General features: G+C 45.5%; 1 protein-coding gene across 1 annotated transcript in view; it reads left to right on the top strand.

Annotated features, from left to right (window-relative positions):
• The window catches only part of CAPN5 (calpain 5), a 94,302-nt gene that overhangs the window by 33,080 nt on the left and 33,926 nt on the right, over positions 1–27,296 (top strand). The window contains exon 3 of the mRNA XM_081197375.1: positions 16,256–16,387. Within this exon, the coding sequence (XP_081053501.1) occupies positions 16,256–16,387 (132 nt within the window). The remainder of the gene's footprint in view (positions 1–16,255; positions 16,388–27,296) is intronic.

Raw genomic sequence — 27,296 nt, 5'->3', positions numbered from 1 at the left:
GTGCTGGAGGAGACTCTTGAGAGTCCCATGGACTGCAAGAAGATCAAACCTCTCCATTCTGAAGGAAATCAGCCCTGAGTGCCCACTGGAAGGACAGATCCTGAAGCTGAGGCTCCAAGACTTTGGTCACCTCGTGAGAAGAGAAGACTCCCTGGAAAAGACCCTGATGTTGGGAAAGATGGAGGGCACAAGGAGAAGGGGATGACGGAGGACGAGATGGTTGGACAGTGTTCTCGAAGCCACCAGCATGAGTTTTACCAAACTGTGGGAGGCAGTGGAAGACAGGAGTGCCTGGCGTGCTCTGGTCCAGGGGGTCACGAAGAGTCGGACACGACTAAACGACTAAACAACAAAATTCATGTTTGCCTATTGTCTTTGTCCATGGAGTTTTCTTGGCAGGGATACTGGAGTGGCTTGCCGGTTCCTCCTCCAGGTGGATCACATTTGGTCAAAACTCTCCACCATGACCTGTCCATCTTGGGTGGCCCTGCACGGCATAGCTCTTAGCTTCTCTGAGTTATCCAAGCCCCTTCGCCACAGCAAGGCAGTGATCCATGAAGGGGTAGTATGTATGGAGGTGAAAGCTGGACCATCAAGAAGGCTGATCACCGAAGAATTGATGCTTTTGAATTCTGGTGCTGGAGGAGACTCTTGAGAGTCCCATGGACTGCAAGAAGATCAAACTGATCCATTCTGAAGGAAATCAGCCCTGCGTGCTCACTGGAAGGACAGATCCTGAAGCTGAGGCTCCAAGACTTTGGCTACCTCATGAGAAGAGAAGACTCCCTGGAAAAGACCCTGATGGTGGGAAAGATGGAGGGCACAAGGAGAAGAGGACGACAGGACGAGATGGTTGGACAGTGTTCTCGAAGCTACCAGCATGAGTTTGACCAAGCTGTGGGAGGCAGTGGAAGACAGGAGTGCCTGGCGTGCTCTGGTTCATGGGGTCACGAAGAGTCGGACACGACTAAATGACTAAACAACAACAAATTCATGTTTGCAGGCAGGTTTGCGGCAATGAGGACACTTTGAAAATGTTGGTTTGCACCCTGCCCCGTCTCAAAGTCTTGGAACAGGTGCCGGAAAGCCGCAGAAATGCATGTCTCCAAAATTTGGGGAATGATTTATAACGAGCTTAAGAAAATGTTCAAATGCTCCTTCCCTAAAAACCCCCCTGAAGCTTTCCTGCTAGGAATTATGGGTAATGAAATCCCCCCAAAACTTCAGGAGACTCTTTATGTTACAGTTGCTGCCAGAATTCTAATCGCAAAAGGCTGGAAGGGAGAGGATATTCCATCTAAATCAGAATGGCAAAACAAAAACAGAGAGTACGCTGCGCTGGCGAGATTGTCAGCGGGGCTAAGAGACGTTGCCGATGAAAAATTTATCAGAGAGTGGGATATATACCGAGTGCATGTAAAAGAACACTGTCAAAAGATCAATACATTGGCAGGTCTTGATTGAGCTTCTGTGTGTAAGTAGGATGTTTTTATAAAATGAAATTTATAGCCAGTCAAATAACACAGAGAAAGTAAAGTTTAAGCACGTATTTAAGGAACTTAATTCGGGAATGCAAGGGGAAGATCGGAGGTCTTGTCAAATTTACCGTATTTTTCGCCCTATAGGACGCACCTAGGTTTTTTTTTGGCAGGGGGGAAATAAAGAAAAAAAAATTATTTCCCCCCCCAGGCACGGGGCTGGCGCGGGGGAAGTCCGAGCTTCCCCCGACCCCAGACCCCAGAACAGCCTGCTGTCCGCAAGCCTAGGGAGCCGCGCCGGTCTCCCCAGGCTTGCAGACAGCTGTGTGAAGCTCTTCAGCGCGCCCGAGGCTTCGGAATGCAGGCAGCTCTGCGCAACCCTCCGGAGCCCGGCACGAAGCTTCCGGGCTCCGGAAGGTTGCGCAGAGCTTCCTGAAGCCTGTATTCGCCCCAGAGGACGCACACACATTTCCCCTTCATTTTTGGAGGGGGGAAAGTGAGTCCTATAGGGTGAAAAATACGGTAATCACAAATGGATGTACAGTGGTACCTCGGGTTAAGTACTTATTTCCTTCCTGAGGTCCACTCTTAACCTGAAACTGTTCTTAACCTGAAGCACCACTTTAGCTAATGGGACCTCCTGCTGCTGCCGCGCCGCCGGAGCCCGATTTCTGTTCTTATCCTAAAGCAAAGTTCTTAACCCGAGGTACTATTTCTGGGTTAGTGGAGTCTGTAACCTGAAGTGTATGTAACCTGAAGCGTATGTAACCCGAGGTACCACTGTACAAAGGAAGTATTAGTTAAAGAATGAATAACATCTATTGCATATTTCTGTTATAAAGTTTTCAACCAAATACTAATACTAATAGTAATAATAATAATTTATTATTTGTAAACCCCCCCCCCATCTGGCTGGGCTTCCCCAGCCACTCTGGGTGGCTTCCAACAAAGATTAAAAATACATTAAAATAAAGCATTATTTATTTTTTTAAAAAGGAAAGCAGCAGAAATGCTTTCAAAAGAAGACCAGCCCGTCCTTGCAAGGACCCCATGGCAAACTTTGAAGCTGTCAGGCCAAACGATTGCTAGGCTCCCAATCCCTTGAGCCTGTGTAGGAGGAACTGGCTCCTGGTTTTAATATTTCCTCTTTATTTTCCTCCTTGCAGTTCCTCTGCTTGGCTTTCCATTATGTTCAAAACAGATGTGGTTGCAGGAGACACACGTATATCATCCTTCAGCATCCTTTCCACGTGCAATTACCGTATTTTTTGCTCAATAACACTCCTAGAAAGTAAGGGGAAATGTCTGTGCGTGTTATGGAGGGAATGCCTACGGGTGGCGGGGGGGATCTGCTGCAGTCGTGAGCAGAGGATCCATGGTTCCCCTTCCTTCCCTCCTCCGTGGCTCGCTTTGAAACAGCAAAGCGGGAGAAGAGCCGCGGAGTGGGGAGGAGAGAGGGACAGAGAGCCTGGTTACAAAGCACGGATCCACATGGATCCTCAGGATTTTAGCACTGGGTCACCCCAAATTCACCATCAGATCACATAGCATGTCTATGGCTACAGCTTGCACCAAAAAAATCACGCACCCACTGTTGCCTGGGGCCGCAGTGGTGCAAAAACGTGGTTACAAAGCATGGATCCACATGGATCCTCAGGATTTTTGCATTGGGCTACCCCAAACTCACCGTCAGATCACATGTCTGTGGCCACAGCATGAACCACAAAAATCATACATCCACTGTTTCGTTTAGAATATTTTTTTTCTTGTTTTCCTCCTCTAAAAACTATGTGCATGTTATGGTCGGGTGCGTGTTATAGAGCGAAAAATATGGTACTTTAACGGATGTTTTCCGATGCAAAAGGAAAGGGCGCAACGTTTTGTGTTGATTTGTAGACCGGCAGCCAAAGGTTTTGGTCTCCCTGTGGGATGAAAATCCCGCAGATTCTTTCTTTGCCAAATGAATTTCATTGATTTTTATCCACCCTGCAGGCCGTGAAGCTCACTGGTTGAGCTTGGGGCAGCCACTGCCTCTCGGCTTCTAACCTATGCCTAAGGTTGGGTGGGGTGGGGCGTTAATTGGGGAGTGGGAGAACCATGTATACCACCTTGAGGAATGTGGAGGAAAAGGTGAGAGAGAAACGCAAGAATAAATCAATAATCCTCTACCCAGTTGGGAAGCTCACTGGGTGGTGTTGGGCCAGGGTAGTTCAATAAAATCTCCATGTACAGTGGTACCTTGGGTTACATATGCTTCAGGTTACAGACTCTGCTAACCCAGAAATAGTACCTCAGGTTAAGAACTTTGCATCAGGATGAGAACAGAAATTGTGCTTCGGTGGCGCAGCGGCAGTAGGAGACCCCATTAGCTAAAGTGGTGCTTCAGGTCAGTGGCGTAGCGTGGGTTGTCAGCACCCGGGGCAAGGCAAGTAATTTGCGCCCCCTAACCCGTGTATTTTAGCAGGGGGCAGAGAGCTGCGAGCGCGCCCCCCCCCAGATGTTGCGCCCGGTGCGGCCGCCCCCCCTGCACCCCCCACGCTACGCCACTGCTTTAGGTTGAGAACAGTTTCAGGTTAAGAACAGACCTCCGGAACGAATTAAGTACTTAACCCGAGGTACCACTGTACAGAGGCTATGCTCTGCTGCCTCCTCAGTTAGAGGCAAAATTGCTTCTGGGTACCAGTTGCTGAAAACTACAAAGGATGGGGAAGACTCTTGTGCAGCAGCAAAAAAAAGCTCATACTATTCTAGCTGCATCAACAGAAGTCTGGTGTCCAGATCAAGGGAAGTAATAGTCTCACTCTATTCTGCCTTGGTCAGACCACACCTGGAATACTGTGTCCGGTTCTGGGCGCCACAATTTAAGAAGGATGTTGAGAAGCTGGAAGGTGGGCAGAGGAGGGCGAACATGATGGTTAAAGGTCTGGAAACCAAGCCTGATGAGGAATGGTTGAAGGAGCTGGGTATGTTTAGCCTGGAAAAGAGGAGGCTGAGATAGGGTTACCAGACGTCCCCCGATTTGCAAATCTGTCCCCGGCTCTGGCTGGCTTCAGGAGCTGCTCGCTGCTGTGGCGCCTGGCATTTTTCCTCTCCGGAAGTCCCCATATGATGTGTCCGCGCAACAGCAGCTCCTGAAGCCAGCCAGAGCCAACTGCGCTACTAGGCTGGCTCCGGGCTGCTGACTGCCGCTGCCACTGCCAAAGGGGAACCGGGGACACCCAGCGGTACAGATCTCCTGCCCCCTTCCCCCTTTGTTTTGACTTATTGGGGGAGTCACAGGTGGGTGGTGTGCCGTTGCCCAGTTTTTAAAAATCTCTGTGCATTTATGTTTCACAGGGTGCGAAAGAAGGGCTTTGTGCCTTTATACAATCTGCATGTGTGCTTGGGCCCAGGGTCTTTTGCCTCACCACCCCCTCTACTGACTCCCTGTTGCTACTCAGCTTCAAAAAAAAAAATTGTCCCCGGATTTATTGAAAAAGAATCTGGTAATCATAGACTGAGAGGAGATGGCCATCTTTCAATATCTAAAGGGCTGTCACATGGAGGATGGAGCAAGCTTGTTTTCTCCAGCTCTGGAGGGTAGGACTCGAACCCATAGCCTCGAGTTACAAGAAAGGCGATTCTGACTCAACATCAGGAAGAACTTTCTGACGCTAAGAGCTGTTTGACTGTCTCCCTTGGGAGGCTGTGGACTCTCCTTTCCTGGAGGTTTTAAAGGAAAGGTTGGGTGGCCACCTGTCATGGATGCTTTTGTTGAGATTCCCACCGGGGGTTGGACTAGATGACCCTCAGGGTCCCTTCCAACGCTACAATTCTATGAATCCTGCTTGCTGGTTTCCCACAGGTGTTAACGGAGAAATCTGAGGGCTCCCTTGGACAAAAAACAAGGACACCAGCCAGGAATACCAGAGCAAAACAGCAGCCAGTAGGCCTGGTCTTTATTGAAGACTGTTACGACAGGACTCCCACCTGCCACCAGGTGGAACAAGATGGAAGCCCCCAACAAAAGAGCCCCCAAATTTTATTAGCTGCTAATCCCCATGTTACCCCCCCAAAAAACTACATCACGGTTACATCATGGAAGGGGAGGTCTGGTGGCAGTAATCTGAGCATCCTGGACCCTGCCCCATGGTTCCCCTTGCCCTCCACCAAACACCCATCAAGTGTAACAAAAGAGATATTTACATTTCCCTGTTTCCCAGCCAAGTTAATCACGCCCTTTTGTCTTCATCTGGGTTTGTTATTTCTGGAATGGCTACCTGTCTGGAACTCAGGTATCAGGATGCCAGGGATTATCACTCAGGCAGAGGGGCTGCTGAGTAGCTGAGCTCACATGTCTATATGAATTTCTGAAGTTTTCCCAGTGAGCCAGTACAGAGATACATTTATCAGGGAATTCTTACATTTGGTATCGTGCAGCAAAGGCCCTTTGAATAGATAGGAAGAAACTGTGATGAAGTGTTTTGTGGGGACAAATCACAAAAGTCAGAAAAGTGATTGCGCTGGTTTTGGTAGTGGGCTGCATGTGCATGATATCTGCTGGAGGGGCAACCCCCCCCCCAACCTATACATAAATTCCTGCAACACAGGCAATCCCTTTGGAACAGGAAGCTGGACCACATGGGCAAGGTTTACATCCTTAAGGAAATTCAGGCAGCCTAAATGCTCCCCTCTTGCACCGGTGGGGAGTGACTATCAGTGCAGTAAAGCTTCACAACCCGCCTGCTGCCAGATCGTAACATTTCTCTTTCAATTAGCCTTGTGTGGTTCCGAGCAGGCGATCCATCTTGGCTGTGGTGCTTGCAAGAGCCTGCAATCCGTAATGCCTGCTTAATGGAAAACAGAGCTCTCTTTCTGAGCATCCCAAACTTAATATGCAATCTGTGTGTTCGTCTGTTTGTCTTGTTCTGCGACCTGAGACTTTGACACGAGCCAGCAAGAGCCTGATTGAATTGGACTTGGGTAGGGGCTGGTTTTTCTGTTGTTGTTTTTATGCTTGAAGGGAATATCCTGGAGAGGGCAAATTTGCTTCTTCATCATTCGTGGTGCGTGGTTTAGATTGCAGCGTCTGCTGTTGGAAAGTGACTTCTCTGTCATTCAGAGCCGCTATGGCCTAGATTGGAAATTAATTCATCCCAGTGTTTATTTGTATGGCCTTGGATGGGAGGTCCACTCTGTTGTAAACAAAAATTGCCCTTTTCCCTTATGGGGTATCCAAGAGCCCATATAGAGTCCATACATAGGTTCCCTATTGGTAGGAGAGAATAACAGAGGCCAACCAGAGAATATTGAGAAGCAAAGCAGCTAGTAAGCCTGATCTTTATTGATCTTTTGCAACAGGGTGCTCCCCTCACCTGCAGGAGAGAGGAGGAACCCAGAAAAATGGCATGCAAGGCCTTATAAAGACTTTTGAAATTCCCATCCTGTAGATCAAGACCACCCCCAGAAACATACATACATCATAGAAGGGGTGTAACCTAAGACCACCCCTCAGATGCATCACACCTACATCACAGAAAAGGCAATCTATTTTTTTTTTTAAAGATTTTTATTGGTTTTACAAATTTTTAAAAAAACAGACAAACACTTAAGAAAACAAACATACACGTATAAATTCATAACATATTTTCATAAACCTCTTTTCTGGGACTTCCCCATACCCCCCCTTTCTGCATCCCAATGTCTATAAATTTTATAGCAACTCCCAGTTGTTACCTTCCAACCTCAGTTATCTTAGTCATCTCTATATTCTAACCTTATGTCACTGTATCCCTTTGTTCCTAAGAACCAAAACACTCTAACATTCATTGAGTTTATAATAGTCCTTAAGGTAACTTTTGAATTTTCTCCATTCTTCTTCCGCTGTCTCTTTTCCTTGGTCACGGATTCTGCCTGTCATCTCAGCCAATGTCATATAGTCCATCACTTTCATCTGCCATTCTTCCAGAGTGGGTAGATCTTGTGTCTTCCAATGCTTTGCGATGAGTATTCTTGCTGCTGTTGTAGCGTACATGAAAAAAGCTCTATCCTTCTTTGACACCAATTGGCCGACAATGCCCAAGAGAAAGGCCTCTGGTTTTTTAGAAAAGGTACATTTAAGTACCTTTTTCATTTCATTATAGATCATTTCCCAGAAAGCCTTTATCTTCGGGCATGTCCACCAAAGGTGGTAGAAAGTACCTTCAGTCTCTTTGCATTTCCAACATTTGTTATCGGGCAAATGATAAATTTTTGCCAGCTTGACTGGGGTCATGTACCACCTGTATACCATTTTCATAATGTTTTCCTTTAAGGCATTACATGCCGTAAATTTGATACCGGTGTTCCATAACCATTCCCAGTCATCTGACATAATGTTATGACCAACATCCTGTGCCCACTTAATCATGGCTGATTTAACTGTTTCCTCCTGTGTGTTCCATTTCAGCAACAAGTTATACATTCTAGATAAATTCTTAGTACTAGGTTCTAACAATTCAGTTTCTAGTTTTGATTTTTCCATCTGGAAGCCAATTTTCCTGTCCTGTTTGAAAAATTCCACTATTTGATGGTATTGAAACCAATTTTGTACCTTATGCTTCAGTTTCTCATAACTTTGTAATTTCAACTTATCTCCATCCTGTTCCAAAATTTCCCAATACTTCGGCCATCCGACCTCCATATTGAGTTTCTTCACTGCCTTGGCCTCCACTGGTGAGACCCATCTAGGGGTTTTGTTTTCCAACAGATCTTTATATCTTCTCCAAACATTAAACAGTGCTTTTCTAACAATGTGATTCTTAAAGACACTATTAACTTTGTCATACCATAGATATGCATGCCAACCAAAAGCATTGTTAAAACCTTCCAGATCTAAGATGTCTGTATTTTCGAGGAGCATCCATTCTTTCAGCCAGCAAAATGCTGCTGCCTCATAGTACAATTTCAAGTCCGGCAGGGCAAAACCCCCTCTTTCTTTAGCATCTGTCAATATTTTGAATTTAATTCTGGGCTTTTTGCCCTGCCAGACAAATTTCGAGATATCTTTCTGCCACCTCTTAAAACATTCCATCTTATCCAGGATCTGCAAGGTCTGGAACAAAAATAACATTCTAGGCAATACATTCATTTTGATCACAGCAATTCGGCCTAACATTGACAATTTCAGATTTGACCATATTTCTAGATCTTTTTTAATTTCCGACCAGCATTTTTCATAGTTGTCTTTGTACAAATTCACATTTTTAGATGTCAAGTAAACCCCTAGATATTTCACCTTCTTAACCAGTATCAACCCTGTCTCCTCTTGAAACTTCTCCTTTTCTGCCTCTGTTAAGTTTTTTCCTAAGACTTTGGTTTTTTGTTTATTCAGCTTAAATCCAGCTACCTGGCCAAACTGTTGTATTATTTCTAAAACCTTTTTCGTACTAGTGTTTGGCTCTTGCAAAGTCAATACTAGGTCATCTGCAAACGCTCTTAGCTTGTAATGTTTAGCTCCGACCTGCACTCCCTTTACCTGCTGGTCTTCCCTTATCATATTCAGCAACACCTCCAGAACTGTGATAAAAAGTAATGGGGAAATTGGACACCCCTGTCGTGTTCCTTTTTCTATCTTAAGTTCCTCCGTCACTACATTATTTACAATCAATTTAGCTTTTTGTTCAGAGTATATTGCGGCCATGCCATTCTCAAAACCTTGACCTACCCCCATCCCATGGAGATTCTTTATCATGAAGCTCCAAGAAATATTGTCAAAGGCTTTCTCCGCGTCCACAAAGATCAATACTGCTTTAGTGTTTATATTCACCTCTAGCTTTTCCAAAATATCTATCACATTCCTTACATTGTCTGCTAGGTGTCTTTTAGGGAGAAAGCCTGCTTGGTCCCTATGAATCTTCTCCATCAACACTCTTTTAAATCTTTTTGCCAAAATGTCTGCAAAAATTTTGTAATCCACATTAAGTAGTGATATTGGGCGGTAGTTCTTCAGTTGAGTCTTTTCAGTCTCTGTCTTTGGTATGAGTGAAATATATGCTTCTTTCCACGATTCAGGTGTCTTATTTCCCTCAAGGATCTCATTGCAGACTTCTTTTAGTGGTTGAATCAGCCATTCCTTCAGCGATTTGTAGTATCTTGAAGTCAATCCATCTGGTCCTGGGGACTTGCCCAGTTGCATATTCTGAATGGCAGCCTCTATCTCTTGTTCTGTTATTCTCTGGTTCAGATCCATCTTACTTTGATGAGAGATTTTTTGTAATCCATATTTATCAAGGAATTTATCTATATCTTCTTCATTTTGCGGGCCTTGAGTATAAAGCTTTTTAAAATAACTCAGGAAGCAATTTCTAATTTCATTAGGTTTAGATATATTCTTTCCATCCACTTCTAGGCTTGTGACTGTATTTAGTTTCTGCCTTTTCTTCAGTTGCCAAGCCAGAAGTTTGCCACATTTATTTGCTGATTCAAATGTCTTTTGCTTCATCTGTTTTATCTTCCATTCAATCTCCAAGTTCATCAGTTCCATATATTGTGATTGATATAACTTGATCTCTCTTAAAATCTCCTGGGACTTTGGTTTTACTCTTAGTTTTTTCTCTGCTTCTTTTATCTTTTCCAAAATCTTTTCTTTTTTCTCATTTTGTTTTTTCCTCATTATTGAGTTTTGTTGAATCAAGAAACCTCGCATCACCGCTTTGCTTGCGTCCCAGATCACTCTTTTCTCAACGTCAGCCCTCAAATTTATTTCAAAATAGTCTTTTAAGGTTTTTTGGGCCTTCATCAGGATTTCCTTGTCTCGAAAGAGGGCGTCATTCATTCTCCATCTAAATTGACCAGTTGTTGTTAGTTTCATTTCCATCTTCACGGCGTTATGGTCGGAGCAAGTTTTTGGGCAGATTTCTACCTTCTTAATCTTTGGGGCCATGCCACTAGTAATCCAAATTTGATCAATTCTGGTCCAGGTCAACATTGCTTGGGAGAAAAAGGTTCCCTCTCTCTCCAGAGGGTTCCTTGTTCTCCATATATCTATCAAGTCCATGTTTTCAGTCATTTCAAAGAAAGTCTTAGGAAGTCTCCCTTCCTTACTGATTGTTAGTCTTTGTGCCTTATCCATATTAGTGGAGACCACACCATTCATGTCTCCCATAATTATCATATTGTAATCCAGGTAGTCCGTCAGGGTTTCATGAAGTCTCTTAAAGAAGTCAGATTTGCCTTCATTTGGTGCATAAATTCCAACAACTAAAAGTTTTTCTCCTTGTACTTGTATCTCCACTGCCAGGTATCTCCCTTGTTCATCTTTAAATATCATTTTTGGAGCCCATTTTTCTTTCACATATATTACAACTCCTCTTTTCTTAACTTTGTCTGATGAAACAAATTCTTGTCCTAGCCTTTTATTTGTAAGTAGTCTCCTGTGGGCTCTAGTTATGTGCGTTTCTTGTAGGCATATCAAGTCCAATTGTTCTCTATTCAAAATATGAAATACTTGTCTTCTCTTCAATGGCCCATTCAGTCCATTACAATTCCAACTAAGGAATTGCAAAGCCATCTTGTTATTTTCTTAAGGCTCCTCCAACAGCTCCAAGTTGTTGCTCTTCTTCTGATGGTGGTGGTTTTTGTCCAATCGAAAGATTCAGGATATCTAGTGCTCTCCTCTGTTCTGCCAGTACATCCACAGTCCCCTTCTGTAAGTCCTCCTGATTTCTTGCCAAAAATTTGTCTTTATCTTGAATTGTCTTTATTTTCACCTTTTTTGCCTTGTAATCAAATGACAGTCCTTGTGGAAATTCCCACCTAAAGCGGATGGAGTTTTTCTTTAACAGAAGAGCCAGGTCCTTGTAGAAGTTTCTTAAGTCCAAGATATATTTTGGGATATCTTTGAAAATCTGTACAGTTGAGTTGCCAATTTGCAGGGCCTTTTCAAAATGTAGTCCTAATATTTTGTCTCTTTCCTCCTTGGATCTAAATGTAATCAGGCAGTCTCTCGGGGTCTTTCTGTCCTGTTTTTTACCCAGTCTAAAAGCTGTTGTAATTTTAAATTCGTCTTCCTCCAAATCCCAGCAGTCCGCAAACTCCCGTGTCAGGTATTCCGCAAGGTTGTCTCTCTCGTTCTCCGGGATCGATCTTAATTTCAAATTTCTCTCTTTTCTCTGTAACTCCCACAAGGCCAGGGTTGCATCATGCTCATAGACCTTCTTGGCAATCGGCTCTAATTTCTCTTGCGTCTCTCCAGCAACAGCTTTGGCATCTTCGGCAATTTGGCGTGTAGTAGCGTTTTCCTCCACCAATTTATTAATAGATTCTGTGTTCTGGTTTAATCTTACTGATATTTCTGTTAATTTTTGTGTATTTTCTGAAGTCTGTTTTGTCAAAGACTCCAGAGTTTGATTTATCTTAAGCAGAGCCTCTGTCACAGCTTCCATAGAGGCAGCTGCTCCTTTTTCCTGTTCTGTTGTTCCTGCTGGTCCTGGAGTTGCAGCTGAAATTGAGCCTCTTTTCTTTGTCTGTTGTTGTTGCAGCTGTTGTTGTTGTTGCCTAATTTTGGCTCTTGTGACAATCTCTTCTTGTGCGCCACTCATGTCAAGGTCACTTCCCACGGGAGCTGTTTCCTGTTGGAAAATTCCACTGTCCTAGGCCGTGTCGAACTTTACTTACCCTCTAGGGGGAGCAAATCAAAATGGCCATAAAATAAAGTGTCCAAATACAAGAACAAAGGAGAATGTCCAAAGGTATAGAAAAAAGAGATTAACACAGTCAAAGTCAATATTGCTATAAGCTTGTAGCTATAAATTGCCACAGTTTCCCAGTCTATGCTGTTTCTCCTTGTAATACACTGTAGCCAGTCACTATGTGGACTTTGTATCACAGTATCACTTTGCGGGCAAAAGTCAGTTCAGTGACCTATTGTTCTGAGAAGGCAGACCGTTTCGTGCTTTCAATAGATGAGACAGCAGAGGATTTTACTTCAGGTAGATCATGCAGTTTTTAAAGTCTTATTCACCTCCCCTCTGCCCTGCCAGCTAGAGGGGAGATCCAAAGTCTCAGTGCCCGGTTAAGTTAATTAAAAAGCGGGTTTCATCGGATGCAAGTTTAAAGTTCCGTTGCTTTCACTTTCATGCAGTCGGGGGGAGGCAGACTTCCTTGATTTAACCCCCCGCTTTCAGCTCAATTTTCAAGATTTAAAAGGGTCCCAATTATTTTTCAAATCCTACTCACGGGAATTTCGTCCAGAATTTCTTTTCAGGAAGAAATCGGCGCTCTCCGCTTATGGCGACGCGGCTTCACTTCGCAGGCTGGGTAGCGACTCTCAGCACCGCGCTCACTCCCGATGTCGATCCGTAGCCTTTAAAAAGGCTCTTTCACGGTACCGGGGGGCGCAAAGGTGCCCACCGAGTCTCCTTGTTCTCAGGCTTCAGCGCCTGAGATTTTAGGGGTCCCCCGCTCGCCGTAGCGGGTAAGACCCGAACTTGCGAAGCAGTCCTTCTCCGGAGCTTGGAGGCAGGACCGCCATTAAGCGCTGGCACCGACCGGAAGTCCAGAAAAGGCAATCTAAAACAGAAATTTGAATATTGTTTTTCTCCTGTCTGGCAGGTTACTTGATTGGATTTCCTGGGGAGCCTGGCCATTCTTTTGTAGTGATGAATACTTAGTTCCTGGGCCAGGTCACAGGCTCACACCCTATTCATATCTTAAATGTGCCCTTAAGACAGGATTTGTGAGGAAAGAGACAATGGAGAGGTTTCCCACTTTGACCTTGCAGAGAAAACATTTGCTCAGTTAGGAATCAAAATGGTTCCAGGTCGGTCTTCCTGTGCTGATCTATGTATGTGCTTGGTTGGTACACTTACGAACATTACCATATATCTAAGACCATAATATTGCTATCACAACCCCCAGCCTTAGTTTGCCACCTGTAAGACAATCCTTGTTGCAAAGGGGAAAGCTGAGGGTCTTGTAAAGAGGAATGTCGGTTATTAGGGCTGCAAGCATTGATCGGTGGATAAATTGCCTAAAATTTGGCTGATGTCAGCTGGCGGGCTGCTAATTAATTTGCAACATATTATTGGCTTGTTTCGTTGCATCCCTGTGACATGGAGCAAAGAATCGAAGGCTAAGCAAATGAGGAAGGGATTGAATTAATCTCCCTTAAGTATCCGTCACCTGTGCTGAGGTTTCGCGGAGGCGCAAATTTTAAATTTAAATTGTTGGTGGCTCACCAATTCAGCTAAAAACTAACAGGCAAGAACATGAGAAAATGGAGTTGGGCATTCCTTTATAGATATATATAAGTTTTTAAACAAATCATTTTCAACAGTAATAAACATACTTTTACATCTTATACAATTTTTTTACTTCCATCAGCCACCTCTGAAAATTTTCCAATCTAATCACTTCATATACATTTACTACTTTCACTTTTCATAACTAATATCTCTATTCTTTTTCTACTTTGCAATGCTTCATATATTTCTCCTTACAAAACTTCTTGTAGTCCTACTAACGTAATTTGTTGATTACTGTTGCTCTTCAAATAGTTCACATATTTCTTCCAGTCTCCTGTGAATCTCTGGTCCTGCAGGTTACGAAACCTTCCTGTCATTTTATCTAATTCTGCATAGTCCATTAATTTTGTCTGCCATTCTTCTTTCATCAGAATTTCTTCTTGCTTCCATTTCTGGGCCAACAATATTCTTCCTGCTGTTGTTGCATATAAAAAACAATTTACAGTGGTGCCTCGCAAGACAAAAAGAATCCGTTCTGTGATTCTCTTCGTCTAGCGGTTTTTTCGTCTTGCGAAGCAAGCCCATTGACGGATTAGCGCTATTAGCGGCTTTTAGCGGCTTATCTGCTGATAGGATCAGCTGATAAGCGGCTCAGCGGCTTAGAAAAAGGGGGGGGAGGGAAAAAACCAGCAGGAACTCGCAAGACATTGTCGTCTTTCGAAGCAAGCCCATAGGAGATTCGTTTTGCGAAGCACCTCCAAAACGGAAAACTCTTTCGTCTAGCGAGTTTTCCGTCTTGCGAGGCATTCGTCTTGCGGGGCACCACTGTACTCTGTTGGTCCTTCCTAACCACCTGAGTTACCATATTTTTCGCTCTATTAGACGCACAGGACCATAAAACGCAACTAGTTTTTAGGGGAGGAAAACAAGAAATAAGAAAGCAACGCAAAGCACCCTGAGCTAAGAGGGAGCGCTCCTCTATCTTCGCTCAGGAGGCCTTGCGGGGCTATCCCTGAAGCCAGGAGAGCAAGCAGGATTGGTGCGCACCGATCCCTCTTGCCCTCCTGGCTTCAGCGAAAGCAAGCCTACTGGCTTTCCCCTGACCTCCCGCAAGAGTCGCACACTCTTTAAAGGGAGCGCGGCTCTTGGGGGCTTTTCTGGGAAGGGACAGAGCCGCATCTCCCGCAAAAGCCAGGGATAGCCGCGTGAAGTCTCCACAGGGCAGCGGGATGAAGGCTCCCCGTGCACGTGGCTAAGCCAGAAGCCAGGACAGTCCGCGGGATCGCAGTGCAGCGATCCCCCTCGTTGTCCTGGCTTCTTGTTTAGCCGTGCATAGCCCTCCTGGCCGGCTGTCCTGGCTTCTTGCTTAGTCGCGTGCAGCCTCTCCCGGGCAAGGGGAGCCTTCATCCCCTGCCCGCAAGAGGCTGCACGCAGCTAAGGCTCTCCCAAGAGCCGCACTCCCTTTAAAGAGTGCACGGTGTGTGTGTGCGGCTCTTGGGGGCTTTTCCCCTAGCAGGGAGAAGGGCAGCCCTTCTCCCTCCTCGGGGAAAAGCCCCCAAGAGCAGCACACATGCTCCACGCAGTTCTTTAAAGGGAGCACTGAGCCTCCCGTCTGCATTCGCTCCATAACACACACACACATTTCCCCTTACTTTTTAGGAGGGGAAAAGTGTGTCTTATAGAGCAAAAAATATGGTATATTGTTTTTCCAAGTGAGGTCCTCACTAAGGTAAACTCCCAGGAATTTAAAGGAAGAGACTCTCTCCACACAACCCCCCCCCCCCAATATACAACGGGGCTAGTTCCCCTCTCTTCCTCCAAAAGTCCAACACAATCTCCTTTGTCTTGGTAATATTTAGGTGCAAGTTATTCTCTAGGCACCATGTACAGTGGTACCTCGGGTTACATACGCTTCAGGTTACAGACTCCGCTAACCCAGAAATAGTACCTCGGGTTAAGAACTTTGCTTCAGGATGAGAACAGAAATCGTGCTCCAGCGGCGCTGTGGCAGCAGGAGGCCCCATTAGCTAAAGTGGTGCTTCAGGTTAAGAACAGTTTCAGGTTAAGAACGGACCTCTGGAACAAATTAAGTACATAACCAGAGGTACCACTGTAGATACTTTTTGAACCTCCCCCCGTACGCCGATTCATCTCCACCTGGAATTAGACCCATTATGGTAGTATCATCTGCAAACTTAATAATTACAGTGGATGGATCAGATGAAATACAGTCATATGTATACGACGTGTTTCAAATGAGCCTAGTTCAGTCCCTTGATGTTCTGTGTCTGCTCACTTATGTTCTTTGTCAAAACTGTCCGGAAAGCGGAGGAGGAGAGGTCAAACGGCGACTTGGGTTCCCTGCTTGGCATTTTCCTAAGCAGATGTTCCCTGCTCTGTGCTGAGATGATGCTTTTTTTATTTATTGCGCAGGAATCTGGTTTCTGGCACAGGATGTTTCAGGGTCTTCCAAATATTTGGGGGAGAAACTGATCCTCCCAGCTCAGTATTGTTGACCCTGGGCGGCCGTGCCTCTTCTTCATCTCATGTTTTCTTTCTCCTCTCTCCTTGCAGGACATCTGCGACGACCCCCACCTCTTCGTGGATGGAATCAGCTCTCACGACTTGCACCAGGGCCAGGTGGGGAACTGCTGGTTTGTGGCGGCTTGCTCCTCCCTGGCATCGAGAGAAGCCCTGTGGCAAAAGGTAACGGCGGACCTTGGAAATTGGGTTGCTGCTTGTTTACTTTAGGAGCATTGGCAGGGAACATTTCGCTTCTTGCAAAGCCGAGCTGTGTGGGCTTAAGCCCACAAAACCCGGCTCCTTGCAAATCTCCACCACTTCTTGTTTTGAAAACACAAGTCTCTAGTCCTCATGAGTGGGAAGGAAAGTCTGGAAATGTTTTGAAGCTTCTCCAAAGCCAGAACAATGCCAGGGGAGGAAAGACAGGGTCTGAAAGACTTCTGCCTTCTTTTGAGCTTCCCTGCAATCCTATCCTTTTGATGGCTTTGTGATTGGGCCCAGACTCCTTCAGATAAGATGCAACAGAATTTTGGAATTGAACATAAGAAGAATGCTGCTCAATCAGACCAAAGGACCGTGTTGTCCAGCATCCAGAGACCCAATGAAATTATTTAAATACCAGACCCTCCAAGTGCCCCAATTTTCCAGGCACAGCCCCAGAATTACAAAAGCCATCCCAACTAATCCAGAATGCGGCAGCTAGACTGGTGACTGGGAGCGGCCGCCGAGAGACCTACACTGGTCTTGAGAGACCTACACTGGCTCCCAGTACGTTTCCGAGCACAATTCAAAGTGTTGGTGCTGATCTTTAAAGCCCTAAACAGCCTCGGCCCAGTATCCCCGAAGGAGCGTCTCCACCCCCATTGTTCTGCCCGGACACTGAGGTCCAGTGCCAAGGGCCTTCTGGTGGTTCCCTCATTGTGAGAAGAAAAGCTACAGGGCACCAGGCAGAGGGCCTTCTCGGTATTGGCCCCCGCCCTGTGGAACGCCCTCCCATCAGATGTCAAAGAGAAAAATAACTACCAAACATTTAGAAGACATCTAAAGGCAACCCTGTTTAGGGAAGCTTTTAATGTTTAATAGGTTATTGTATTTTAGTGTTTTGTTGGAAGCTGCCCCAGAGTGGCTGGGGGAAACCCAGCCAGATGGGCGGGGTATAAATAATAAATTATTATTATTATTATTATTATTATTTATTATTATCCCAGTTTCTGGATTGATCCCAGAATGTCCCGCTTTTCCTTCACTGGAGAAATCTTGGCTGAGATGGAATAGGATGTCCCTGTTTTCATCTGAGAAATGTCGAAAGGGATGGAACAGGACTTCTCTGTTTTCACCAGAGGGGATGAAATACAGATAAAATCAACAGATGTTAAGAACAGTTTGGGGGTTGTTGTTCCTTCGCCAAAGCGGTGCCATCCAGAAATTTTGGACCATAACTTCCATCAGCAGTGTGCTGCCTGGATCTGATGGAAGCTGTTATCCAAAACACCTGGAAAAGCCCAGGCTGGCAAAGACCGTTCCAATGGAGGCGACTGCATTGATGGAAAAAGTTAAGCCTTGTCTTCCTGCCTGCCATGGGTCTTCCGGATTCAGAGTCCCCCGTGGTTTCGATGAAAGAGTTATGCTTTTCCTGCCCTTCCTGCAATGCCTATCCTAGCCGGGCTTTCGGCTTTGCCCTTCCCCTGCGGTATCCGCCCTGAATCCCATCAAGTAGATTATGCCGTTTGTCTGTTGGCTGCTTGTTGGCCGGCTGCCCATGACTGCCGCTGCCTGAGCCATGTGCTGAATGGGTGGGGGATACGCAGATACACATCAGCGCATGAACACACGCACTACAATCTTCATTATGCACTGCTCAGACACTGCACCCTTTCACACCGCAGTAGATAAGGTACGTTTCCGAGCACAATTCAAAGTGTCAGTGCTGACCTTTAAAGCCCTAAACAGCCTCAGCCCAGTATCCCGGAAGGAGCGTCTCCACCCCCATCGTCCAGCCTGGACACTGAGGTCCAGCTCCGAGGGCCTTCTGGCAGTTTCCTCCCTGCGAGAAGTGAGGTTACAGGGAACCAGGCAGAGGGCCTTCTCGGTGGTGGCGCCCGCCCTATGGAACGCCCTCCCATCAGATGTCATGGAGATGAATAACTATACAGTGGTACCTCAGGTTACATACGCTTCAGGTTACAGACTCCGCTAACCCAGAAATACTAACTCAGGTTAAGAACTTTGCTTCAGGATGAAAACAGAAATCGTGCAGCGGCAGCGGGAGGCCCCATTAGCTAAAGTGGTGCTTCAGGTTAAGAACAGTTTCAGGTTAAGAAAAGACCTCCGGAACGAATTAAGTTCTTAACCCGAGGTACCACTGTATAACCTTTAGAAGACATCTGAAGGCAGCCCCTGTTCAGGGAAGTTTTTAATTCTGTTGGGAGCTGCCCAGAGTGGCTGGGGAAACCCAGCCAGATGGGCAGGGTGTAAACAATCAATTCTTCTTGGCTAAAGAATATTCAGGTAAAGGTAAAGGGACCCCTGACCATTAGGTCCAGTCGTGGCCGACTCTGGGGTTGCAGCGCTCATCTCGCTTTACTGGCAGAGGGAATGTGGCCAGCATGACTAAGCCGCTTCTGGCGAACCAAAGCAGCGCACAGAAACGCCGTTTACCTTCCCGCCAGAGTGGTACCTGTTTATCTACTTGCACTTTGACGTGCTTTCAAACGGCTAGGTTGGCAGGAGCAGGGATCGAGCAACAGGAGCTCACCCCATCATTGGGATTCGAACTGCCGACCTACTGATCGGCAAGCCCAAGAGGCTCAGTGGTTTAGACCACAGCCCCCCAATCCCACAGGACTGTGTATGCATTTGTTTGCTGGGGTGTATGTGAGAGAGGGGGAAGAGGAAGGAACGTGCCCCCTCCTGAAAGCTTTACTGCTTGCTGGGAATCATAGAATTGTAGGGTTGGAAAAGACCCCTAAGATCATCTATCCCAACCCCCTTCAAGGCAGGAATATTTTGCCCAACCTGGGGCTTGAACCCACAGCCCTGAGACTGAGATTCTCTACTGGCTGTCGCCGGAGAGGAGAGCACTGTTGTGCTCAGGTCCTGATTGTGTGATTCCCACACGGTGTCTCATTGTTCCATTGTGAGAGCCGGAGGCTGGAGGGATTATTCTCTGTTTCACTGTTTAATTTTCTTTTTTAAAATAATAATAATAATAATTTATTGAATTTTCACAAATTATAAAAACACACACAATACACAATACAAACGTACACACACAAAACCAAACATGTATAATTTCGAATCCTTTTTTTCTTAAAACTTACTTCACCGACTTCCCCATACCTCCCCTTTCTGCATTCCAATTCCCAAATTTATTTCAGCAAATCCTCCCCCTTAATTTTATCTAATTTTTTCCTTTCCTTTTCTTTTACTTAAACTTTTACAGCTATAATCCCTTACTTTCTATAACCACAACATTTTAACACTCATTAATTTTGCAATATTTCTTAAGATAAATTTTAAATTTCTTCCAATCTTCTTCACTGTTTAATTTTCGAGTCTCAGCCTTTGAACTTTGCAAGGGCTTTCAAAGGAAACAGATGGATTCATACAGGGACAATAGGCTGCCAAGGTCTAGAAGCTGCAATGACTGCATTCCAACCTCTGGCACCAGAAATTGAAGTGCCCAAGGCGCCTGAACAAAAATATAATTTAAAGGCCTGTTCCTGTTTGTTATCTTCACCCCCATTGGAAAAGATGCTTGTGGCAGCTGCTGCCCTCTAGTGGACAAACGCTGGGTTTCTGCCTGTCCGCACTTAGCAAATTGTGTTTCTGATGTGTTCGTCAGATCATAGAATTGTACACTAGGGTCGTCTCGTCCAACCCCTTGACATGTAGAAATCTTATCCCCAACGTGGTTCTTGAAGCCACGATGCTGAGATTAAGAATCTTGGTACGTGCAGATGACTAGCAAACTTTGAAAACCTGCTATTGCCAAATCAAGTTCATCAGTTTTGCTGAGTTAACCTAAATAACTTTATTTTATTTTTTAAAAAGATATTTATTAGAATTTTACAAGCAATAAAAAGTTACAGAATTAAGAATAAAAGATGTAACAGAATAACAATAATAAAAGAAAAAGAGATACAAAAGTACAAGGACAAAATACGTAAAAAGTAAAAAGAAAGTTAAAAAAAGAAAAAAGAATCAATATTTTCATATCTTATATTTCAGTTACTTGTTTCCTGACCTCACACCCCCCTTTTTGTATTCCAGGTCAAATATTTAATTCAGCAAATCCTTACCCTCTATCATTTATCTTTACTTAATATCTTAACTTATTTATAACCATGTATTTCCAACCATTGTCAATCCGTATTTACATATTCTTATTAATCTTTTTACCAATACCGCTTATTTTCAGTCCAACATCCCTTTAACATTCATTAATTTTACAGTATTTCTGCAAATAGTCTTTTAACCTAAATAACTTTAACTGGCTTTTGAAGAAATGCCCAATGCATTGTTACTGTTTTGAATTATTTTGTGTTATTACCTTAGTGCAGGGGGTCAGCAAACCTTTTCAGCAGGGGGCCGGTCCACTGTCCCTCAGACCTTATGGGGGGCCAGACTATATTTTTTGTCAGGGGGGGGGGATGAACGAATTCCTATGCCCCACAAATAACCCAGAGGTGCATTTTAAATAAAAGGACACATTCTACTCATGTAATAACACGCTGATTCCCGGACCGTCTGCGGGCCGGATTGAGAAGGCGATTGGGCCGGATCCGCCCCCCCCGGGCCTTAGTTTGCCTATCCATGCCTTAGTGGGTCACACTATTCTGAATAATGCTTCTTATTATGGGTTGGGGGCACCGGGAATGAATTTATGGTGGCTTGAAAAAAATTTGAGAGCCAAGTCTGGTGAACTTGGAAGTATGGGAAGTCCCAATAAAAAATTATAATTTGGCAGAATATTTGGACTGTATGGTGGATTTGTATAATTTGGAATATTTAATGTGATTTGATTGGATTGTTAAAATGGAAAATTTAATTAAAATTATTTTTTTAAAAAGAAAAGTTTGAGAGCCACTGGTTGTGATCATCCTTTGGCAACCTGGTGCCCTCCTTTGGGGGAGAGGAGTGTTTCTAGAATTGCTCTATCCCTGAAATTGTGGAGAGCCGCTGCTGCCAGTCAGTGCAGACACCATTGAGCTACATGTACCAGTGGTCTGTTTTTGTAAAAAAAGAAAAGAAAAGGTAAAGGACCTCTGGACAGTTAAGTCCAGCCAAAGGTGACTAGGAAGTGTGGCGCTCATCTCGCTTTTTAGGCTGAGGGAGCTGGTGTTTGTCCGCAGAGAGCTTTTAGGTCATGTGCCCAGCAGGACTAAACCGCTTCTGGCGCAACAGGACACCGTGACGGAAACCAGAGCGCACAGAAAGGCCGTTTACCTTACCTGTTTATCTACTTGCACTGGTGTGCTTTTGAACTGCTAGGTTGGCAGGAGCAGGGACCGAACAACGGGAGCTCACCCCGTCGTGGGGATTCGAACTGGTGACCTTCTGATCGGCAAGTCCAAGAGGCTCAGTGGTTTAGACCACAGCGCCACCCGCGTCCCTTTACCTTCTGACTCTGTATGAGGCATCTTCCTAGGTTCCTACATTGGCCATCTCTGGAGTAGACCTGCTTGACTCTGGAAGGCTGAGTTATTATCGTTTAGCAGGGTTGTTGTTTACATCACTACTGGGAAAACCATAGCTTTTACTATACGGACCTTTGTTGGCAAGGTGATGTCTCTACTTTTTACTTGTGACATTATGTGCTTCCTGCGCCGGCTGCCATTCACTGCCTGCCTTCTCCCCCTGTTTGACTTCCTTCCTGAGCATTGAGTTCAGCTGCGCAAATTGCCTCCCAATCTGCTCCGGTCTCTTGGTCCTAGGAGACTCCATTCAAAGAGAAGAGGACCCATGAGGGCCTCATTATTTCAGACATTGCCGTCCCTCCCCCAGCAACCCGATTTTTGTTTTGTTTTGTTTGTTTGCTTGATGCTAACTTTCCAATCCCTTCGCTCTCCCGGTGGGAGCAGAGAGCATCGCTTGCCTCTCGGGAGTCTTTTTGTATTACTTGGATGGGGTTGAGGCTGGAAACTTTTTTCTCTGGCTTAGCATTTTTGGACAGACAGCCTGCTTCGTGCCCAGCTTTACAAGATGTGCAGGAATTCAGTTGGGGTCATGCAGGTGTGTGCAACTTAGAGACTTTCAGGAGTGGCAAAGTCATCTGCTGGAGTGTCAGAGTACAGTCATACCTCGGGTTGAATGTGCTTCAGGATGAGCGCGTTTGAGTTGCGCTCCGTGGCAACCTGGAAGTAACGGAGCGTGTTACTTCTAGGTTTCGCCGCTGCGCATGCGCAAACGCTCAAAATGATGTCATGCACGGAAACGGTGAAACGCAGCACGCGCAGATGCGCCGTCGCATCTTGCGTTGCGTTCGGGATGCGAACGGGGCTCCAGAATGGATCCCGTTCGCATCCCGAGGTACCACTGTACAGTGGTACCTTGGGTTACATACGCTTCAGGTTACATACGCTTCAGGTTACAGACTCCACTAACCCAGAAATAGTGGTTCAGGTTAAGAACTTTGCTTCAGGATAAGAACAGAAATCGTGCTCTGGCGGCGCGGCAGCAGCAGAAGGCTTCATTAGCTAAATTGGTGCTACAGGTTAAGAACAGTTTCAGGTTAAGTACGGACCTCCAGAACAAATTAAGTACTTAACCCGAGGTACCACTGCACCGTATTTTTCGCTCCATAAGACGTGTCTGTGCGCCTTATGGAGCGAATGTGTGGTCGATTGCTGGCTCCCTTTCCAGCCCTGGCCCCTTGCCCAGGCCTCCATTTTTGAATGTTATGCAATGGAGGCTGTTTGTTTCCCCGGCGACATGTGACTGGCTGATTAGATTATCTGTCTGGAAACTGTAGAAAGGGCTCCCTTTACTTTCCTATGGAAGCTGCAGAACTGTGAGTTAAACCCCATAAAAATGGGATTTTTTCCCTTTCAAACTAAGCTCAACAACTTTGAGCTGATCCTCAAAAAAGGGGCTTTTCTCCTTTGCAAAAGAAGCTGCACAACTTTGAACCGGTCCTCAAAAAACTGGGGCTTTCCCCCTTTCCTCCTCTAAAAACTAGGTGCGTCTTATGGAGCGAAAAATACGGTAATCGAAAGAGCCTCCTTGCTGTTGCGAGCGAAGGAGGGGAGAAAGAGGCTTTCAAGTTTGTGCATGAGAGATCAGCCATGGGGAAGCCTGAGAAAGAGGAAAGCAATCGCGCAAAGGCTGGGTACTTCTTTCCTTTTCTTTAATGGGGCTCCTACTTCGCACCGGTCCTTTAAGCGGTGACACTTCTTTGCGAGATTGGTTCTTAATAGTTAATCATAGAATTGTAAAGTTGGAAGGGACGCTGAGATTGTCTAGTCCAGTCCACTGTGATGCAGGAATATGCAGCTGCCCCAATACAGGGACCAAACCTGCAACCTTGGCATTATTAATGTTTTATTGTGTTTTTAATATTTGGTTGGGAGCTCTCCAGATTCGCTGGGGCAATGCAGTCAGATGGCGGAATAGAAATAAAATATAATATAATAAAATAAAAAGGGTTTCTAATTAAAAGCAGCTCTAATTAAAACCCGGAGTAACGGGAGGAACAAAAGCATCTCTCTGGCCTAGGCATGGTCCTTAGCTGAGATGTTAGGACACCTGCTTCGCATGCAGAAGGTTCCAGGTTCAATCTCTGGCTCTGAAGGAGCGCCTCCACCCCCATCGTTCTGCCCGGACACTGAGGTCCAGCTCCGAGGGCCTTCTGGCGGTTTCCTCCCTGCGAGAAGCTCAGTTACAGGGAACCAGGCAGAGGGCCTTCTCGGTGGTGGCGCCCACCCTGTGGAACGCCCTCCCACCAGATCTCAAAGAGAAAAATAACTACCAACCTTTTAGAAGGCATCTGAAGGCAGCCATGTTCAGGGAAGCTTTTAATGTTTAATACGTTATTGTATTTTAATATTCCGTTGGAAGCCACCCAGAGTGGCTGGAGAAACCCAGCCAGATGGGCAGGGAATGAATGAATGAATGAATGAATAAATAAATAAATAAATAATAATCATCATCATCATCTCTGGTCTCGAGCAAAAGGGCAATAAAAGATGTGGTGTTCCCATTACAGTGGTACCTTGGGTTAAGTACTTAATTCGTTCCGGAGGTCCGTACTTAACCTGAAACTGTTCTTAACCTGAAGCACCACTTTAGCTAATGGGGCCTCCCTCTGCCGCCATGCGATTTCTGTTCTCATCCTGAAGCAAAGTTCTTAACCTGAAGCACTGTTTCTGGGTTAGCAGAGTCTGTGACCTGAAGCGTATGTAACCTGAAGCGTATGTAACCCGAGGTACCACTGTATACCTAACCATTGGCCATGCTGGCTGTGGCTGATGTTAATTTGGAGTCCAGTAACTTCTGGAGGGTCAAAAGTCCCCTGCCCTTACTCTAACCACTACACCGGGAGCAAGGGCCCTTTTCAGTCTGGCTGACCCGATCCTGAGGTCCTGCGCGGCTGGCAGGCTGCTTTGACGAGTGAGCAGAGCGCCCACCTGTCAGTCCCCTGACATAACCATGACATCAGGCGACCTGCATTCCCAACCTGCAAAGGAAGACCCAAGCACTGCTGATTGATGGGACCAAGCCTCGCGGACTCAGCTGCGCTCCAGAGTTCTCAGTCAGCACTGTCTTCGACCCCCCCTGTTTTGGGATCGCTGCCTGGAAGATCCAGAATGCAGTGGGGTCCCAACCGGGCTAGGAGTCAGCGCCGATCAGCTGGTCACCAAATTTAAATTTGGCAAATGCAAGCCCCGCTGGCCAAAGGACAATCTGGAGCGCCTGTGTTGGAGAGCAACCGGGGTGAGGCTGTTTGAGACATTTCTCTCCGCAAAGCTATTGGATTTGCATCACGCCTCCCTCAGGGATGCAACTTTCCTTATTTCACAGCCATCATCTGGGCCTCCAGAGAAGTACATGATGATGGAGACTGTTTCCGCTTTGAGGGTTGTTTTTCCCCCAGCCTCACAGGACTGTCCTGCGGTACAACATTGCTAGATGCTCCCAAACTTTTGCTCTTGGTCCTGTCGCAAGCACGGCAGGTGAGGAAGCACCTTGATCTTCACCTTGAATATTCAGCCACTCATTATTGAGGGGAAGTGCGTGGAACAGGTCTCCGTGTTTCGATTTCTGGGAATGGAGCTGAGAGATGACCTAACCTGGGTAGAAAACAGCAAAGACCTGATGAAGAGAGCACAGCTGAGGTTATATTTTCTGAGAATCCTCCGGAAAAACAATCTCTCAAAGGACCTGTTGACGGCATTTTACCATTGCACTGTGGAGAGTGTATTAACTTATGGTCTGTGTGTGTGGTTTGGGAGCTGCACGGTCAGGCAAAAAACAATGCTGTCCAGGGTTGTAAAGACTGCGGAGAGAATAATTGGGTGCACTCTTCCCACCTTGGATCAAATCTATGCTGCCAGGTGCCATAAGAAAGCTGCAGAGATAGCGCAGGATAGTGCGCACCCCGGAAATGACCTCTTTCAGTTTCTGCCTTCTGGAAGAAGGTACAGGGTTATAAAGACCAGGACTAGCCGCCTGAGAAACAGTTTCTACCCAAATGCGATTTTGGTTTTAAATGCAGTATAAGGAGTCTCTAATGGAGTATATTGTATTTTTAAAATGGGGTATCGGAGTTTTTAGGGGGCTAACCAGGTTGGTATAGCTGGGATAGCAGGCATGTTGGTTTTTGAATGTCTGATGTGGATTTTTCAATTTCGTTGTTCTGTATAGGACAATGACAATAAAGATTATCGTATCGTAAGCTTGTTTTCTCCTGGTCCAGAGGGTTGGACCCGAACCGATGGCTTCAAGCTACAAGAAAGGAGATTCCATCGAAGCATCGGGAAGAACTTTCTGACTTTCTAAAGAAGTGTGCATGCACACGAAAGCTTATACCCAGAACAAACTTAGTTGGTCTCTAAGGTGCTACTGGACAATTTTTTAAATTTATTTCAACTTTCTGACAGCAAGAGCTGTTTGATGTTGGACTGTTGTGGCATCTGCTTCCTTGGGCTTTTAAGCAGAGGTTAGATGTCCACCTGTGACATATGATCTAGTTGAGATTCCTTCATTGCACTGGGGTTGGACTAGATAACCCTAGGGTCCCTTCCAACTCTGCAATTCAACAATATCCTACAATACAAACGGCCTCGGCCCAGTATACCTGAAGGAGCGTCTCCACCCCCATTGTTCTGCCTGGACACTGAGGTCCAGCTCCGAGGGCCTTCTGGTGGTTCCCTCACTGCGAAAAGCGAGGTTACAGGGAACCAGGCAGAGGGCCTTCTCGGTGGTGGCGCCCGCCCTGTGGAACATCCTCCCACCAGATGTCAAGGAAATAAACAACTCTCTGACTTTTAGAAGACATCTGAAGGCAGCCCTGTTTAGGGAAGTTTTTAATGTTTGATGTTTTATTGTGTTTTTAATATCCTTTTGGAAGCCACCCAGAGTGGCTAGGGAGGCTGGGACACATGGGTGGGGTATAAGTAATCTATTATTATTATTATTATTATTATTATTATTATTATTATTATTATTATTATTATTATTATTATTATTATTTATTATTATTATTAATTATTATTATTATATTCCAATTCTGGTTTCATGTCAGGGTTCGACATAGGGAGCTTGCACTCTAAAATTACAGTGGTGCCTCGGGTTAAGTACTTAATTCATTCTGGAGGTCTGTTCTTAACCTGAAACTGTTCTTAACCTGAGGTACCACTTTAGCTAATGGGGCCTCCTGCTGCCGCCGCGCCACCGGAGCACGATTTCTGTTCTCATCCTGAAGCAAAGTTCTTAACCCGAGGTGATATTTCTGGGTTAGTGGAGTCTGTAACCTGAAGCGTGTGTAACCTGAAGCGTCTGTAACCCGAGGTACCACTGTATCAACACTGGGGAAATCGTCAGTTGAACGGGAAGCAAGGGGAAGAATATGGGGCTGTTTCCAGCATGAGCC

Source organism: Podarcis bocagei (assembly GCF_964188305.1).
Source record: "Podarcis bocagei genome assembly, chromosome: 6".
Lineage (NCBI taxonomy): Eukaryota > Metazoa > Chordata > Lepidosauria > Squamata > Lacertidae > Podarcis > Podarcis bocagei.
Note: the sequence above shows the minus strand (reverse complement) of the source record. Positions and strands in the feature narration are given on the sequence as shown.